The sequence below is a fragment of the Patagioenas fasciata genome, chromosome 15, assembly GCF_037038585.1.
Source record: "Patagioenas fasciata isolate bPatFas1 chromosome 15, bPatFas1.hap1, whole genome shotgun sequence".
Taxonomy (NCBI): domain Eukaryota; kingdom Metazoa; phylum Chordata; class Aves; order Columbiformes; family Columbidae; genus Patagioenas; species Patagioenas fasciata.
This window is the reverse complement of record NC_092534.1, coordinates 5,794,879-5,815,486: the sequence shown is the minus strand read 5'-3', so window position 1 is coordinate 5,815,486 and position 20,608 is coordinate 5,794,879. Positions and strand designations below refer to the sequence as shown.

Below are 20,608 nucleotides of genomic sequence, written 5' to 3'. Positions count from 1 at the left end.
TGCTTCTGTCTCTTCTCCCTCATTACAAAAACACACCTCTTAGTATTCACGGATCCCTTTAATTTGCTGTAGCTCAGCAACTCTGTAAGGGATGTCATCTGAGCCGCAAAAGTTATAAATCTTACTTTGTGCATGCTCCCTGAAAATAAATTGTTCTGCTCTTCCTAGTCCCTGTGTTCAAACTGCAAGGTGCTGACAAATTTCTGTTTCCTTACAAACAGTCAGTAATGTCCATCAAAGTTTGGTGGCAGAAAAGGCTTTCTTAGCACATAAAGTGAAATTTATTTTATGAAAATATAAAAGGAATACAAATATCTAAGTCAAGCCAATAGTTATCATACAAAGTGTTACTGGCAATAGGAAGATAAAGAGATAAGTTTCTTATGAAATCTAATTCTACGGTCGTGGAAATAAGAATGTAGTTCTAGATCAGTCATGGGAATTATAACCGGTAAGAAGTTAAAGACTGACATTTAAATGAAAATTCTTCAGTTAGAGAATAAAACAATAGAGAAAATGGAGGACTTAAGAATGTGCTTGGCATTCTTTCTTAAGAGTTGCATTAGAACTCTTACAGAACATGTGAAATCTTGTTATCAATACTGAACTGCATCATATATTGAATGATTTCAAATGTAATAGCTGTGAAAGTAAATGCTCCCACAAGTTGAATGCAAAAATCCATGCTTGCGAAACATAAGGACTTGACATTCTTATCACTAGGCAAGCTTTCAAAATTACCAAAGTTTTAAAGTAAAATGTCATATCCCTGAAGGGTGCCCTTACAACAAATTATTAACGAAGCTCTATTGATCTTCACCCAAATGCAAAATCTCAATAAATCTCATCTGGACCTTTGTTGAAGCTGGAAAATGCATTACACCCCCCTACTGACCACAATTTTTATTATTGCTATTGTGTTTGCAGGGCAGTCAATTTTATACAGCATAACAAACTGCCAAGTGCTAAAGTGATTTCCTCTATTACTGAGGTCCATGTATTAAATTTAGTGAGGCACAGTATCAAACTTCAAATATTGCAGGGTTTAGAATTGAATGCAGCCGAGCCTAATGTTATCAACCTTACAAATACGCTGACATATTAAGTAGCAGATCATTTATTCATATTTGGAACTGGTTTGGTTTTTCTATTCAGCTGTATAGTTTTAGATTAGCCACAACATTTCAAAATGTGACTGTTACTGAGAAGTCCAAAGGCACTGTGCAATATATATTTCATTTTCTTATTATGCACTGTAGATCACAGAAATATGCCTGAATAGCCTGTTATCACATACAAATACATGTAAATTAATAAATTACTTTGCATAATGCAGGTTTAGGCTGCAAATACTATAACTCTTTGGAATGATTGGTGATAAGCATTTCAGATACTTTGTGTTACAGTCAAATAGAAAGCTCAATTTTTCAGATAAAGTTTCATTTTGTACTACTTTTTTCCCCTGATCATTCATTTCCCTTCAGTCTCAAATATTCAAAAACAATGGATTTCTGAATTTGGAGATACTGTTTGAAATCTCGTTCTTACTGAAACATGCCTGTTTTAATGTACTCCATGTCCACCTGGAAGAACTGTTTCATCGTGAATAATTAAATCAACAATTTAAAATACTTGTTGCTAATGCTTAATGAAGTATTCTTAAATAACTGATTGCATACCAAATGCAATTTTTTTTTTTTTCATTTCTTCCTTCAATAACAAATCTTTCCTGTAACAAACTGAAAAGAAACATCCAATATTTTGCTTACTTGAAATAACCCAAATGATCCTCCTTTGGGGTAAAAGCTGAACCTACAAGGTTTTGAGTAAAGACAAATTCTGCATTGATGTGTTATTTTAGGGAATGGCAGATCCCTATCTTTTGGAGGTGGATCATGAGACCTTATCTAAATGACTTTGCATCCTGACAGTTCTGCAGGTTTTTTTGCTTCTGTGGTCTAATTGTGCAACTATTACACCATAACAGTTGCCATGTAAAATAGCTCACAGTGGTTCTCTAGACAGAACTATCTATCCTCATATGAAAACTCCAGGAAGGATCCTATAACTTTCTAGAAACCTCCATCTTCACTGTACAGTATATCCCTGCTTGGGAAGTTTGCAGGGTAATGTCATTGATGGATTTGTGGAACATTCCAAATGTAGAGGAAGAATCTCTAAATGAAAAGCAGGCGCCCCCTCACTCCCCTCCCATGAGCCTTTTAAACATTTTTTTTAAATGAAAAAAAAAAAAAAAAGAAACTCATATGACTTTGTTCGGTTCTCTAGGAGGGGCCTGACAGTCTCCAGTCATCCACTTCGGATATTACATGGGTGCAGATATTTTTGACCTAACAACCATGGTGGATAGTATACTGTCCAAATCAATCATCAAATGGTTTAGCTAGATGCTTTATATTGTCAAATGGCTTTTACATCTGTCTCACAGGAGGCAGCAGGTCAAAAATACTGCTGCCTTGCACTTGGTTTGGAGTTGGAAAGTCAACTTTCTCCTGGAAAGCCTAACGCAAGTCCTGAATTTTTGTGTCTGCTTTTTTCCACAATCCTTCTTTGAAACTTACTGCAAGACTAGCTGGCTGCAAGCAAACAAATAAGCAAACCGAGTGATTGCTGAAAAACAAACATTACACATTTAAACCTGGAATTATTATGCTTTTGGAGTTAAATCACTGGTGCTTCAGTTGTAAACCCTTTGCTTGAAAGGGACACCATTTAGCATAAGCTGACACTTACACGTCTCGTAATCTCGTAGACTCCAGTGTTCTTCTCGTCACTTAAAAGGAGTAACATATTATTTTGCTAATCGGACTGAAAAATGCTTTTGGCATTCAGAGACTCCCACATACATATCACTGACTCCTTGGACCATGCAGGTCCCTGAACTGACTTTACGGAAATCTGTCTTCTGCAGTCTTATCAGAAATTGGGCTCTTTTCATCAAAACCAACATTTAACTGTTACTTCTTTACTCAGTTCCATTGAGAAAATTCCATATGAGTAGAACAACACTCTTCACAGTTCTATGGGTAGAGGTAATAGCACTACTTCTTTCATTTTGGAAATTAGCTCGTAAGTCAACACTTGGTAATGGAATATTTATTTTTATGGAGTACTACATGTAACTTTAGAATTACAGTAGTGAATCCACATGTATTACTGAATACAAAAATAATTACTCTAAACTGTGTTCTAATCTAATTGGCATGTTTAACTAGAAACTAAAAAGGATGTGAATAATCACCTCACAGAATATCAAAATCTAACAGTGACTACAAGAAAGGTAGAAGAATTGGTTTGTTAGCCGATAATGTGAATATTCTATGTACATTTTATTAGAGTAAAACAAAGGGACCCTGTGTTGTTTTGATCTTAAACTTGATGGACTGATTCTCACATCAGTTCATTCTTTTCCCAGTTGTCAAGGAAGATTTTTTTTCTTATTCTCCCCATGACTCACATGCAAGATTACACAAGATTATGTTCTTCAATTCTCACTTTTTGAAGCAATACTCAGGTGGTGGGATTTTGGATATTCTTTCAACAGGGTAAGTATGCAGTTCTACAAGCCTGCAGACTCAGTAAACTCTAGGCTTTCTCCTTATCAGGGAGGACATGAGAGAAACGTGCTTGTGAGACAGAATCATGGATTCCAAGACTCGAATGACTACCATAACTTAGAGTGCTTTTTGCCGAGAGAGTTTTTTACAGCAAATGGACAGTATTTGCCATTGTTCCCAAGTTCTCTAGAAGGCATTATAATAGCCTGTAACGATCTTTCTCGTATTCAGATTTCCTTATGACTGTACATGCCTTCACCATCACCCTTCCAATATTGCAACACTGAAGAACATGAACAGGCTTTTGATGATTTAACAATGAGTTTGGAGGATGAGGACGGACAGCTAAGAGAAGCAACACAGTCACTACGTTCAGTAATAGTTTTCAAACACTGTTCAGAGAGTGTTAAAATCTCAGAATTGCTTAAAATTTTGTTAGCTGAGTGATGTCTGTGCTTCCACCAGCATTGAAAACCTCTAATAGTAATTCTACAAGTAGTAGTATGTTACTTAAGCCCCAGGAATTATTAAGTGGTTTAGTATCAGCTTTTATAATACATTATTAGCACCATCCATTGCAAATAGCTGAAGATTTGCCACCTAAGATAAAAAGAACACCCTTCTAGAAGTTTGCTGTTTTGAAGGGACGAGCTCTCGCTGGTTGAGTGTCTGGATTGGCAGTCCTGGTAGCCCAGTGATGCTGGCTGGGAGTGTTCTTGTTGCTAGTTCCTGGAATTTTTTGGAAAAAACTGCAGTAGTACTGACTAGACTGAGAATATTTGCTTTACAAACTCAGTTCTCCAAGCTCAGAGAATTAATTAACTTCTAACACAAAAAATTATCTGCTCTTAAATCTAATTTAACTTGATTTTATTTTTAGGTTTTCTGCTTGCATCTCTTTCTAAGAGCATTTCAAAATATGGCCAAGTGTGTCTAGAAGACCACAGTGACCCATTACAAACCAAAAACAACGAACAAGTTATAATTATCAACCGGTTTTCCTATTTAATAGCTTGAAATACTAGACAATAAAGGGAATCAGAACATAAAAAAAAGTCATGTATTTAAAACCTTAATTTGGTGCTCCTCTTTGTACAGTACAAATCGAAATTCAGGTAGAATGTGAGCGGATGATCACTGATCCTATACCTCACGTACTTCTTTTTACACAAGAATTCAATATGCAACTTCTCGTTGTGAGAGTTGACCATTCTCCAGTGCGAGAAACCAAGAATAGAATGTCAATAATAGAATGGGAAAATATTTTAAAATATCATCTCTTGAATCATTTATGGCATACAACATTTATTCAGACATGTCACAGCATGAATTGAAGCCCAGAGGCAGATTATATTAAAAATATGTGTGTTTTTTGCACAAGTAAGAGAGCACAGCTTATGCAGGCAGCCAGCAGATGGCACAGAGGGACACAAAGTTGGGGTCCTCATCTGAGTTCGGCCTGAAGATTCTCAGATATGACACGCCACAGGCCACACTCCCCAACAGATGTCAGAACTGCTGTCCCCACCAGGGCAGAGGCTTCGCCCAGGGAGTTTTGGATGGTGGATGTAGCTCTCCAAGACCCAGGATGCAGGGAGCACCTGGGGCTTCCCTGTGAGGCCAGGAGAGATGGTGGACATGAGGGTCCCGAGAACAGAGAACAGCGTAAAAAACACAGCAGCATATGGCTTCCATGAAGAAAATTATCTCCATCACAGCTGGACACAGTACAGGGATTTAAGTTTTTAGTTGAAATGCTTCCTGGGCAGAGGTGAGGGAGATTTAAAAAAATCAAGGATAAGCTTCCTCCAGTGTGATTTCTGAACAGTACATCCAAGAGACAGCTCCTCCTATGTAATGCAAGTATCTTTTGCCCCAGATATTCTGTTTCTTTCAAAAATCAGCAATTCACAGTAAATGATGAGTGGAGAAAACAACATACTAAGTTGTATTCTACTGTGATCACCTGACCATAAGAAATAATTCTTTTCACTCAAGCCTCTACAACCACTTTTTGGCTATTCATACAGTCCAGTAATTTTTCCAATAATAAACTACTGAGCAAAATAGCTGTAATTCCTATAGTTGCCCCAATTAAATTCCAATAATCTTTACTATTTAGAGACTGTTCTATTGAAGAGGAACTCATCTGACAAGTAATAGCATAACGCTTAATTTGTATTAACAACAGTGAACGTAGGTATAACAAAATAAGAGGTTTGCTAATACATGCAGACTATGGAGAGGTGTGGAAGTCACACACTATGAACTGTTAGGAAAGGAAGTTGGTATATGTATCCCCAAGAGTCTGAATACTGTTTGCAACACATGCATGAATCAGTTGAAATACAGACATTCTAATTTGAAGATTTTTTTGAAATTAGACCGTGTTGTCTAATCTCAAAACATTGCTGGTTGGGCAATTTCACTTTTGTAAAATGACAAGTGATATTCATTTTTAAGTAAAGGTTAACATTAAACTTCCCAAACTTGAAAAAATGCACTCCTCTATAAAATAAGCCATTGTGTGCTGGTGCCTAACATTGGAGAAAAATGTTCACACAGTCGAAAATGAATGGTTTTTGCATTTCAAGGTGACAAGTACAATGTCAGACACAATCAATCGATCACTGCATAATTATTATTGCAAATGATCCATATCCATGCTGCAAACCTTAAGAGGAATTTAATGAAGCAGTAAGCACATCAATAATAAGATCTACTTCAGTCTCTGTTAAATCTCGTGATTCATAAATATATTGTCACATTTTATGCTTCCTTCAATTCCTGTAATTATATTTGAGAAGTTAACTGAAAAGTAAAATTCAAATATATATCAGCTTTTCCTCTATAAAACGAGTCCTTTACAGTATAATATATACACCACCAAAAAAATAAATTTACAAAACACTACTTACCAAATAAAAGGCTAAGATAGTCAAGAAAGAGAAATGCAGAACAATCTCTGAACAAAATTTGCAATGTCAATAATCAGACTCAGCCTAATGTGTTTAGCTGACTTAAATTCTGTATTGGCTGTTGGTGGCAAGGTTCTGGTAATTAGGGGACTGCCAGGGTGGCCTCGGTGGGAGGAGGACACAGGCTGCAGGGACACAGCTGCTTTCAGACAGTTTGGGGATGGACCCAGCACAGGCCACAGCCAAGCCCATCAGCCAGTTTGGCAACACAGCTGTGAAAACACAGGTTAAAAAGGGCAGAAATGTTGGAAGGAGAGAGGATGAGGAAACAGAGCAGCGGAAATGCCAAAGTTGGAAAAGGAGGCGGTGTTCCACGGTGGCACATCTCCAAGGGGACTGCAGCCCACAGAGGAATCCGTGCTGGAGCACAGGAGAAGAATTGGAAGGAGCCGCACAGAGAAACTACTGCGTCTTGACTGTAATCCCTCCATGCCACCCATTGCCTTGCTGAAGGGAGTGACTTGTGGTGATAACAAGAGGGGTTGTTGTTTTTGTTTCCCACTATCTTAATCAGAAATTAAACTGGCAAATTTAATGGACAGAGATTATAATTGGCAATAAATACTTTCATTTCCTTCAAGGCAAGTCTGTTTTGCCTGTGACAGTAATCAGTAAGTGATCTCCCTGTTTTTAGGCTGACCCATGAGTTTTCTCACTCCTCCTTATTTTCCACTGAGGTGGGGAGTGAGCAAGCAGATGGGTGGGAGTTTGGCTGCTAGCTGGGGCCAACCCACAACACAATTCTGATTCTGGAGGGGAAAGAATACACAGTGTACTATATCCATATGTGGAAAGCAGTCACTTTTATAGATGCATTGGGACTTAGTTTTCTGATTGCAGTAAGAACCTATGTTTTTCTGTACTGCATTATTAGAAAAATCCAAATGCGGATTCATCTTTTTGGCAAGGAAGGAATACCAATCCAGGAGCAGAAGGAACACAAGAAGCCAATATGGAAAGACAGAAAAAGAAGGTCAAGAGCTTATGAAGATGTGAACAGATACCGAGACTTCCATTACTGAACATCCCCTGTTGATTAAACTGTGACACAAAGTAGTTATACAAGGTAAATCAACTCTAATGGCATTTGCACATGTAAGTGAGAAACTATAAACAAAATTGTGGCTTGGGGTCTGTCACGGTCTTGTTCAGCTTCTCAAACAAGCATACTTCACTAGAATAAATATCCAAAGTAAACCAGTCAATAAATTAATCTCAAGACATGAACAAGGTTTTTCAACTGCCCAGGAAAAGTCTTCATGACTTGCTCATCCTTCTGATTCACCGAGACCATTTAAACAGTAGCTGAGAGTCTACAACTGTAGATGTTGTAGTATATAAACCCCCTGGACTGTCACACAAATGGTATCTAGAAAGGATTTCCTCTAAGAGGCAATCACAGTAGGACAACAGGAGAACTCTGGCCTGCTCACTTAGCCACATTTCATGCAGCCTTTGTTCAATTCCTTCCTCACATAAACATCCGTGGACTGATAAAAAGACATTCACACAGTTCACTCAAAGTTCTGATGAAAGCCAGTGCTATTAAGATGGACATGAGAAAGATAAGGTTAATTGGACAAATGTAACTTCTTGCCAAAGTAAGGGGGGAAAATAGGTTTGGTAACTAAAGTATATATACAACTCCAGCAAAGAACAAAGCCTAACATACAGCTTTACACTAAATGCACAAATTCTGCTGAAATAATAATACATCAATTCTTATGTCCTACTTTGAACTCAATTTCATCACACATTGGCACGTAGGTGTATGTGTGTTTATGTCTAAAGGGATGTATGTTTTTGTTATAAACTGCAACTGCTGTGCTTTCTTAAGCTACCATTATGCAACACTGGATATAATGGAGCATAATACTGATTTTGTTCTCTTGTTCACATTATTACCCTGTATAAATAATAGAATGTTGTTCTACAAAATACTGCAGCAGGTCAAAAAAACCCCTTCAAGACTGAATGTTTTGGATTAACAAATGTTGCTGTCAAATATTCTAAATTGAAATTACCTTACTCTTCTATTTCATTTATCTTCTTCATATTAAGAAAGGTGATTTTGTAGAATCTTTTTACGTTTTGTATGTTATTGCGATTTTTAGCTTCTGTCATTACAAAGTGAATTATTATGTATATGATTTCTAAACCAATATTTATCTATATATGAGTAGATACAAAAAGATAACCTACTGAGAATTGTCTTAGATTCTACCTTAACTAATTGTAATCCTGTTTTCATTCAACATCTCAATCAGTCCTTTCATTTCAGCCATTTATAAATTGTAACACTTCATTATTCAGTTTTATTGAGTCAGATACCCTTGAAAAGGCTTAATATTCTTATCAGCATACTCTATTATTAAATCATTTTGTATTTTTCTGTGTTAATAACAAAAGGTACATATTTATTCAACATCAGCGGTCAGCCAGTCAGATACCGAGTATGAAACTACATGTTTTATTCAAGGTCTCAGCAGAAAGCAGCATGGGGATCATTTTGACTCTGAAGACACTTGAAGCTTTTCAGCTTAATATGTTTGATTTTTCTTAACTAAAATTATCTAAATATTTTGATTGCAATAATTCTGTGCAACAAAATCTATTACTGCTGAAGTGTTCTACTGGCAATGTTTTCAAAATACTCAATTAGTCTTACAGTTTACTTCATATTGTATCTCAACTGTCTGTAGCTCTTTCAACAGTGAGAAGTGCATTTTTGTCTTGGTCTGTGATGGTATTGGGAAGCCCTCATTTAAGAGAGAAGTACCTTGCTTAATGCACACAATGTCAATACTGCAAAATACATGGTAAGTTATTCAAAAAAGATGAGAAGAATTGTATTGCCCAAAGGATATTCCAGCTCCCTACTCCACTTCTAAAAATCTGGAGATTTTGTTTCTTCATTTTGTTGCTTTAGTAATCTTCACATCCATTTAGGGTTCTCATTTCCTTCAGATAAAAAGCCTTTGCTTCACTTACAAACTTGCGTAGCACTTGGTACACAAAGAACACAGGCTAGGTTTGAAATGACACACTTCCCTAATTGCGGAGAAGGGCATGCTCTATGCCTGCATAGATTTGGTAGCGCATAACAACCAGTAAGACTTTTGTTCAGCTGAATAAAATACCATCTGCCTTTGAATATGTGAACTGATACCAAGTCCCGTATGTATATTGTTTCTAAACAGGAGAAGCTTACTGACAAAAGCATCAGAAGTGCTACCATAAAGTAGCTTAAACTCCTAAATATTTATCCAGATTAAATTTCTAATACAGTCATTCTGTTACTCTCTGTTCCTCCAGTCTTCTCCCCAAATGTTCATCTGAGGGATATTTTGCTTCTGTGGGCAAGTACAAGACACAGTTCTCTCTATTGGTCCACAAAGCTTTATCCTTCAGAGTTGTCAAAACAATGTTCTATTGCCAGAAGAAATTATCTTGTTGCTTTTGTGTATAAATGTTTTCAATTTGTTTCTCTGTATCTGCCTAGTCTAGTTTTAGGCAAAACCAAATTTCATTTGCTGACATGCTTTCTGCTTTATTCGATCAAGTATTATGCTAAAGCTGCTACTGAAAAATCTCTCTTAAATATATACAACATTTCCGAAAACTTATTCCCTATTATTCAAAAGAACAGCTGACTGACAGGAATGAAGCACATCTCTGACTAGGCAGACAGTAACTAGGTGTTTATAAAAATAATAAATTTTTATTATGGTATATTAAGCTAATATTAGTTCAGCATTTTCATAGCGTATAACAAAAGATGGAAAACCAATAATTTGTACATTTACCAGTGATTTACCAATGATTTCATTTCAGTTTTTCTTAGACTATTTAATTGCACATGATTAACTTTTTAATGAGATACAGTAGCTTTAAACTCCCATCTTCTGACTCGGAATACATAAGTTGAACACGAGGTCTATGAGAACTCAAAAATAGTCCAGTCTGAACTACCAAATGGAAAATAAGTGATCATGGAACTGTTTGCTTGGGAAACAAGTAGTTACTTGTGCTGTCAAGTAGAAAACTGTGCTTATTTTCCAAAATATAAAAAAGAATAGGAGGAACGCTATATGGAACAAGCAGGTTTGGAAAAGTGTGGATTCCATGAAAGCAGTTTCAGCTTTCAACCATCAAAATTCCTTTCACCCACTGATGCTCCTATAATATTTCCAGTCTCAGGAACTTTACAGCCCTCTAACAAACAAACAAAAAACCAAACAAACAAACAAAAAAACCAACATAAAATCACTTACTTGTTACATTCTGGGAAAATCATTACATCTTTTGGGAGGTGAGCTGCACTATAAAATGTGAATGATAATCTCCAGCGATCAAGAACACCTTGTATCATCACTGTGACAGTCTTCTGTTAGAAAGGTGAATTATACCACAGCAGGATCAGAATATAAAAGGCTGTATGCCCTTTAGAGTTAGAGAGGATATAGGTCCATTTGACCTCAGGATTTAGCTGTAGTCCCTACATCAGGAATACTTGAAACTCCTCAGAGTTTGTTTGTCAATATGAAATTGGATATTGATGAACTCTGATTCCTATAGCACAGGGGTCTGTACATAAAAGTACCAGACTGAAAGAACTCTTTTTCTAGGGGAGGAAGGGAGCTTAAGCATCATTAAATTGCTTGGGTTGTAAACAAATATAGATTTCCTTTGACAGGGTTAAAAGTGCTATAATTTTATTTTCTGAAATCTTGAAATAAGTATTTTAAAACACCGACTAATCAAGAGTGTTCCATTCAACAGAATGAATTACTGGCTGCACACTGGGTTCCTGCAGAATGTTTTGATTTAGTTAGCTGAACACGTTCACAGTTTGCTTCCCATAAAAGGATCTTGACATCAGAAGCAGTAGAATTAAAAAAAAAAGAATACAGGACACTAATTAGAAAGACATTTTAAAAGGCAAAGAAACTGCAATTTTCTTTTTCTTTGTTAAGACTGCAGAATATTTCTACATTATACATGGAATGAAACAACAGGCAAGCACTGGCACAAGAAGGAGGGAATACTATGAAAAAATTAATGTAAGTCAATGAAAGGAAATATGTTTATTTTACACCTTTAAAACAGGGAAGACTACATTTTTACACAAGTTGGCTACTTTAAAGTTTAATAATACTGCTAAGGAGCTTTTATATAATTACATAAAATATTGATGTGGTGCCAGAAGAAAGCATTTCAAATGCTGCTGTGAGTTTATACATTGCACCTGCATACGTTAAAAGCCTCTTGTTTACATACTCTATCTTTTACATGCAGATACATACACACACGCAGTTAATTTACAGAGATTAAAAAGAATAAAATTTCAGAAATAAGTTTTCTACTAATACAATTAATCTTTATTTCCATAAAAGAAGAAAGTAATAATGTTCTCCCAAAATAATAAAAAAAAGTTCATTATCTGCTTCTTCCTTCTAATCGTATTTTGAGATTTTACTCAAATTTTTTAAACTAAGAAATATAGGAAGCATGCTTAATACACAGGAGTCGTAATGCCAAAAAAGAGAGGCATCCTCCTGTAATGAATTCTGCTAATCAAAAAAAGTAAACAACCCGAGACATCATAAAATGTATTTTAAAAGAACAAAACAGAAATGGAAGGAACAGACTTTTAAATGCCAGATGTCAATTACTGGAAGCGTTGGAAACCAGGAACTGCTACCATCAGGAACTGCTTATTACTGTATTACTTACTTAAAGCATGTATATATATAACAGGAATAATTAGAAAAGTTTGTAAATAATATAAAATACAACATACTGAAGATACTAGAAATCTGCATAGTTACCTGTATTCATTAAGCTTTCTAGTTAACAAAGATTCATAGGCTTGGGGGGCAGGGGGAAAGAGTCCCTGGCTTATACCTTTTGAGGGAGTGCCACAAAGAAATAGAATAGCACATGTTCTTTCGCATTATTGTGCATGTCAGAGGGTTTATCCTAAAATATTTACTGTGTATCTCTTTTGGGTAGTGTTAACTGCAACTGCAGAATATACAGCAGTGTTGAATGAAAAACAGACATCTGCAGTTAAGTGATCTGATCTATAAATATGATAATAAAATTAATCCTCATGTTAGCAAAAATACAGTTTCAATAAAGAATCACGATAAGGGTTAAAAATAAGCAGCAATTGGGGTTGCTGTTACATGCACAGATACTTGCTTGTGAAAATTAAAGTGACTTGTACTACAGAACACAGGAAAAAAAAAGAAAAGGAGAAAAAAAAGAAAAAGACAAAATCATAAGGCTCAGTGATTGGTGAGGTCCTGAAATGATAGCACAGGTCAAAGAACTGAAATGAGAAACTTAAAAGTCTGCATACAGTGCCTTTTGCACAGATGACAGTTACTACAATACATTGGAGGGTCAACAGAAATTAGAAGGAACTATAAAGGGAGATTTACAGCATGAACTACAAGCAGTTTAAAAGAGCAGCAGTGATTTACTGATAATATCTCTAAGACTCAAGTGTTGCTCGGATGCAGCCTGTTTTTCAGAGGTGGCCCAGATTAGCTGCAAGCCTGGCTATTTTTACATACATTTAAATTAAATAAAGAAATAGGTTGTCAAATGAGATTAGTTTAAAATATTTCCCCAGAAGATGTACAGGCTTTGAAGAGGAACACAGAAATGCTTTTTCAGTATGCATATTCATTCACTGATTTATTTACCATTTAAAAATATATATATATATATGTTTCGTATCTAAACCTGGATGAATTAACAGGTTAATAGATTCAGTAATTCACAATATACATGTCACAGCACAACACTATTGTTAAGGTGAGCAGATTTTGCTGCAAGGAATCTGAACAATGCTGAATATAAAAATCACAAGAATAAGTACATCTAATCTATTTCTTTACCTGCGGTTGTCAATCGCCAGAAACTTCAAAAGCCAAGACAGACTGTGGCAACTAATATAACACAAATCAGAAGTTTTAATCACATTAAGATTGTCTCATTTCTGACAGAGAAAGCAAATTCTGAACAGCCACAAGTGATGCAGCTTTCGTTTTATGACTGAACCACACGGTGAATCTCACAGATACAAGTGTAACATTTTCTAAGGCAATGAAAAGAAAGCAGTGCACTGTGCCATGTCCTGCAAACCCCGAAAATAAATCGCAGCTTAATGTTAATGGACCGGTTTGTTTAAACTCCCATTGGAAATGCAAGCACACATACTGAGCACTGGCTACACTAAGCTATCCTGCAGCATACACACCTTTACATATTAGAAAACATGCTGTAACGATAGGCTAAAATCGACAGTCCCAAAGTCAATTTATTAATAAAAGATTGACATAGAGAGACACTACCTACCCACAAATACATCATCATCTTGAAAGAAATCAGGGGCTCTGTCAGCAAACAGAAGTCTCCTTACTTCAAGTGTGTCTGGAAGGAAAACTGATAACAGTGGGTAGAAAATCTTGCCTTTTTCTGTCAAGTCCTCACAGTTCTCTTCTTTTCTTATACAAGGTATTTTTGTTTGTTTGTTTATGAGAACAGCATTCGTTCAGTGGCTCTTTCTGCGTGTGAAGTGACTTGCTTCAGGCTGTCTTTTTTCTTCCCTTTTTCTCCCTAACTCAGTCTCTCCTTTCTTTACTGTCAGGCTTGCTTAGGTAACAATTCTTGGTGTATCTATTTAATGAGGAGGTCCGTGCACTAAAGGCAGCCAACTACACTGGAGAGAAAGCAAAAAAAGAAAAGATAGTAATAATAAATAAATAAATGGGAATATACCACTTCCTGATTGTTGTTATGGGATCTACAGACGCCCCCTCTGTAGGAATTTATAGGAGGATTTCTAAGACGTCTTGGGGAAGGAAAAAAAAAAGAAAAGAAATCATCAGAGAATAGCAGGTGACTCCAGTGGCACTCAAGCCATTACCTCCCCTTGCTAAAGCACCCAGTTCACAAATCCTGCATTTGAGAAATTTTTAAACTCAAAGCAAAGCTCCTACAGAAAATAAAGGAACATGTACTGCACCCTGCTTCTCCTTTATCTCTTTAAATGTACTTCAGATAAAAGCCGCATCCAGTCAGGTCAAGGCCTTTCCCAATCTTATTACGCTAACACAAGAGTGTTCAACATATTTTTCTACAGCCATCTACCGACTTCATGGTGTTATTGCTGCTGCTGTTGTAGTGCTGGGAGATCACTGCCAGGATGAGGAACGGGGAAACACAAACAGCAAATCAGATGACAGTAAAAGTGGTTGTGCTCATTTCATTTATTTTTGGTAGGTTTAGTTCTCTTGCCACATGATGTATTATAAAATCAAAATTAAATATACAAATCACAATTCTTTCTAACAAAGGCTCATAAAGAGAACTGGATTTTGTTGTTGTTGTTAAGTTGAAGGCACTTTATGCAAATGAATGAGTATGCAAAGGACTCAGGGTTTTTGACTGCAGCTTAGACTTTTATCATTTTCTAAAAGGAAGTATTTTTAACTTGTTTAGCCTGTCTCATTGTAATGCACAATATATTTAGTAAATTGATCAACAGCACCCTCAAGTGAGAAACACTTTTTCAATGTAAAGGAAACAAGCCTTGGTCACTTTTTAGGCTTTATTATTGGTCTTGAAAATGACTCCTGACTTTGTGAACTGGCAGCTTATCACACTGTTACCATAATATGGTTTGGGTATTGATGTAGAAAGCTACAGTCTGTCTGCTAAGTGCATCAACTACTATAGTACATACATAAAGAGTATAAATCAGTGAATAAATAAAAATAGGAGGCATAAAAATGACCATGGGAATGAGATTAAACAGAACTATTGTCTTATTTTTATGCTTGATTACTTATTTATTATCTTTGGTCATGGGCTGTGCACTTCTTCAGACAAAAAAATGGTAATTCTTTCAAACTGAAGCCTCCATTCAATTTACATACTCAGCCTAACCATACAAGGTAAAATGTCACCTAAATAATTAAAACGCATTAACTAAATTGCATAATCATTCACTGCACCAGGGCAGGTGGCAAATGGATGGGCACCTGCTGAAACAGCCTATAACAAGGAGACATAATAGCAACGCAGGATTCGGGGGGAGCAAACTAAAATCTATACCATTAAATAAATGGTAATCAGGAGGGTCTTGATGACTCCTGTCACTGGGGTCAATTCAAAATAAAGCTACCTGCTATACCACCAACATTTCAAAGCTGATTTAATGTAGAAAAATGAAACAGTGAATTCATGTGACAATTCTAAGATTTATACAGAGATGTTTCTACAGATAAACAGATGAGGTAAAGCCACTTAATTCACAAAGGCAGTCTTCAAAAGGAAAAGAACAGCCTTCTGTTTACAGTTTTGAGTTGTTTAAATCATCTGCCAACTTCACCACCAACAGTCAGCAATCTAACAGGCCTAACCTTGTCACCTTTAAGCTCTACGCTTTCACCTCATTTAGTCTACTGTATAGTGCACTGTGTTCTTCTGTATTCGAATACACTATAATAAACTTGCAGTATCACGTTAGAATGAACTAGATTATGCTAGTTAAGCTGGAAATACATTTTCTGATAATGTATCTGCACATCTACCAGCCCGCAGTTCTTTCTGATCTGTGCACCTGAACTGAACACACGAGGCTTTAGAATTTTCAAAGACTGGTTAAAGATTTTATTAATATGATAAAAGGCTGTGCATGGTTATTGCCTATAAATCACTTTTATATCAGAATTTCCCTGTTTTTGAGCATAGGCAGCATATAAAACTTCAGTGAATTGTGTCCCAAGGCTCTCAACTAATCTTTCTGTATTCTAAATTCTCTTCATTATTAAATTGGTTACTCAATCAATTCTTCATATCTTACTCCTTCAAACAAGTGGAACAATTTCTAATGCTGCTGTACAAAACCATTAATTTGAAGGGTTTTATTTTTAGAACAGTTATTATTAAATGCTTTGTTCGTTAGATCATCTCTAGTTTCTGCACAGGTAGAAGAATGTGGATAAAAAGAAGACTGAAAACAGGAGTATTCCTCTGGTTTTTGCACCTATAACTAAATTTTAAACCAAAGCCTGTTTGCTAAGTTTAGTTCTTCCATCTTCAGCATTTACCAAAAAAAAAAAAAGGCAAATAGAAGGTACTGACCGTGATCATTGTAACAAAGGCTCGTCCAGGAGAGCTAACATTGGGTTCCCATCAGAGGCTATTGAAATAATTGAGAATCTTGCTCTTCTTTTCAAGAACAAGCAATCAGAAACTCTGCTCCAAATATGAATATATGCTATTTGCTGTGAAATGGTGGCCCATTTCCTCTGATGCTATTAAAGATGTTTATATGAGGCTCTTCTACAGGGGCATATTCAAGTGTTTTAGCTTCAGAGCATGGCACTTCTGTACCAGCATGTACCACAGCCTTAACTCTTATAATCAATCAGAATATCAAATATTTTACCTATGGAATCACAAGGGATTGGTGAGATATTAAGGGTAGATAAAAATAGTTGATAATAGCAAAGCTGAAATAATTGTGTAACCATAATAAATCAAGATTAGTTATGTATATGATTAGCACATTCTTATCGGCACCTGAACAACTCATTTGAAAAAATTCAAGCTCTAGATTTTAGGAGTTCCATTACCTTATTAAAGGGGTATAATTCATGGACATATCTTGGCATATTTATTAATGGCACAGAGACTGGAAATAGCATCGATATTGCTGCTTACTGTACTGGATGGTAAGAAAATGCAGACCTAAGTTTCTCATCTTGGTATGTAAGGGTATGTAAGATTCCTTGGAACTGAAGGAATATTAAGGTAATCTCAGTGCTAAATGGTACGATCTCTCTCCTGCTAGGTACTATATAAACATATAGAAGGATATTGAAGTCATATATTTGACTCACAGATTGCAAAGACAAAACTTTTATTGACTTTACTGAGTCCATGTTTTCAACTAAAGTCTCAGTACTTTAGAATTCAAAGGAGAGAGCGTTTAATAATGTTTTTGAAAAACGCTGACTAAAGAAGGGAGGGAATGTGACTGTAAGGATCAGACTGACATTACTGGTGATTAATTGCCCCCCCGCCCTTTGGCTTCTCCACCAGGAAAAGATACCAACCAGGCACATGATACATGAGCTGCATTGACACTAAAATCTCACGTAATTTACAGGGAGCTCCAAAATAATTTGAAATATTTAGAGAGCTGGAAATAGTTGCGTTTGTGCTTAATTTCCACACCTTACAGCTTCATCTATCATGGCTATTTATGAAATGAAAAACTGCAAATATTTAGTGGTATGGTAACAAACAAGCCCTTAATCTGCTCTTAATTTATTGCAGTTTTAAGGGGGTTGTTGTTGCCTTTTTTTGGCTTTTGGTTTCACTTTCAATTAATTTCTCGTACTTTAGCACTTTTGTTGCTTTTGATGCAAGAAATTAGTTTCTGTGTTCATTTGCTATATAGCAAAGTTAGAATATTGTCCCAGGAAAGCCTGAGGAGCATCCAGCCAACAACTGGTCATTAGACATCACCACAGTTTAAAATACTGAGTCAGGGTTTCTGGCTGGCTGGTGAGTTGTGTTCAGTGTACAGTCTCCAAGGAGTGAAAAGCAGGATGGAGACAGATGGGAGCTTCCTCTGATCCCAGACTCTGACACGTGCATGGGATTTATGCAGTTCATATTTTCTCATAGAACCAGGGATATGAAACTTGCTTTCCCTTTTCTTAGCATAGCAAGGTGAGAGGAAACAATGGGAGGGCTCTGACCCTTTGCCTGGGGTGTACACTTCATTTGTGCCATTTCTGTAACAGAGCGAGTTGCTTATTTCTCCCAACATTCAAATGTTCTATCCTGACAAGACTCTTTGGGGTAAGTAACAGACTATAATTAAGCTAAATATTAGTGATCATTGTTTGGTAACAGCTCAGTCCCTTGTCCATAATCTTGATAAGGAAAACCCCAGCAGCCATAGGGAAACTCACATACTCTGGTTTTCAAACTGTCATAACTGGGCTTCAGCTTCAGTCCTGACCAGAGAGGCTGTCACTGGGGGATGATGATGGGCTTGACTTTATTTAGAGTAAGGTCTGTGAAAGGAAAATAAATGCTTACAGAATAATTTCCCAGAGAATTAACACAGTAGCAGTGGGATCAGAATTTACTGGCTATTAGAAAACATTGTTTTAACTAAATTTCCTGAAACGTTAGTGTGTTTCTCCAATTTTCTTTTTCTAGCTAATGCCCAGGAGTTTTTTTGCAAATCTTGATTTTAGTGATTATGCTTATGCAGGTAACAAAAATAAATCTCTTTCAGCATGTAGTCATTCACACTTGAACAAAGCAAGTTGGAGAGCAAACACTGAGTACTGCTAACAAGCGGCTCTCAGTCTATTCCTTGATACCTTATATTGGTTGAATAAAATTGAATGAATGAATTAAATAACTCATGTTACTCTAGAGCAGAAAAAGAAACTAATGTTATCAGAAAAATTATCTCCAGGCAAGTGTTTGCTTAGTTCTAGTCAAGACCTTCTATCCACTGCCTGAGAACACAGAGAAGACTTAAAATGTTAGAATCCTAATGCATTTTAAAAAATCTGATACAGGATGTTTCCATTTCCACAGGAGGACACACATTCTCCTTAGGACAGGCTAATCCAAAAACAACTGGTGCTAAACATTACCTGTTTATTGAAACACGAGAAGTTTCTCTTTTGAGGATACTACACTCAAACCTGCTCTGGATAAAGACCTTTTACCCAGTAGCAGAGCCAACTAACCCTGTTCCTCAGCTAACATCAGCCAACAGGCTCCTGCTGATGATGTGGGGTCCTGCAGGAAGGACAACACCCAGATAAAGTAAAACTTGCCACACTTGTACAATAACTTAAGGGAAAGATTATGTCCATGACTTCTTAATTTTTCAAGCAATTACAACGTTCCTAAGGTAAGATTTTGTTTTAGAAGAGAAGTTAACATTTGATAATCATCACTAATACGATAAAAGGTTGCTATTACCAATGACTTAAGGACTACTTCCCTGTAATTTTAAGTTTATGAGTTTATAAATTCCTTTGTTATTTAGTACAGGCTCCTTAAATCCTGAAGTTTTTATGCACTGGATGATAACAAATGGATCAGTTTTATCACTTATAATAGTACAGTAAATTATAAACTAGCCTACCTTTTAGCAAAGCCATCACATAGAACTTATCACAGCAAACCCAGCAGTTGTTATTTCTGACTATATATCTGACAAAACAAATTCATGCTCTGTCTCCTTGTTGCATTTGTTTTTTAACAAGGTGAGAACCGCCCCATAACTGAGAGTTATTTTGTTTTGATGCAGTAAGGGACACGTGGATCCCCGGGCAGCACACACCAAGAGCAGCACTGGTAGAGCAGCCATGAGACTGCTCCTCTGCCACCCCAAACTTCGTTGTCTTGGGAACAGTGCCAGAATTAGACCTGCCATTAGGCTGCCCAGGTTCTCCTCACAATATCAGAAAGGCCTCTACAACGACGTCCTGGTGAAGGCAGGCATTACCCATCTCCCGGCATGTCAAGTGACAAGTACGCAGAGGGGGCATTATTTTAGGGAGGTACTGTAGGGGTGGTGGGAAATGGACAAGTATGAAACTAAAATACGTGGGCACTCACAGAGCAAATGTGGAAGAGAAAAGAAATGCTGTAAGAAAATTCAGATAGCTATAGAGACAGAAAAAAAGAGGATGCTGCAGGTGTTAAATCACTCCCAGTATATTACCAGTCCACAAGAACAGCACTGAGTTAACTCAGTTAACAAAACAGTTCTGTCATTTTTAACTGGTGACTCACAATTCCTAGTTCTTGTATATTCCTAGTTCTTGTATACCACATCACAATTGAAAAGTGCAAAACCCTCCATGCTCAATTGGTAGGGTACTTTTACACAAGTAGGTACTGTGTTTAATAAGCAGGGAACTCTTATGTGCAATCCCCAGCAGATGCTTCACATACTGAATTCTCCAGTCTAAGTGCTGGTCT

General features: G+C 36.5%; 1 protein-coding gene across 28 annotated transcripts in view; it reads right to left on the bottom strand.

Moving 5' to 3' along the window:
- Nucleotides 1-20,608, bottom strand: part of RBFOX1 (RNA binding fox-1 homolog 1) — a 1,107,892-nt gene that overhangs the window by 331,251 nt on the left and 756,033 nt on the right. The window contains exon 1 of one of the 28 annotated variants that reach the window (XM_071814934.1): nt 13,928-14,260. The exons of the other annotated variants lie outside the window; for them this stretch is intronic. Coding sequence (XP_071671035.1) covers nt 13,928-13,945 — 18 coding nt within the window. The 5' untranslated portion in view covers nt 13,946-14,260. Of the gene's footprint in view, nt 1-13,927; nt 14,261-20,608 lie in introns of those variants that run through there. 28 annotated transcript variants of the gene reach the window in all.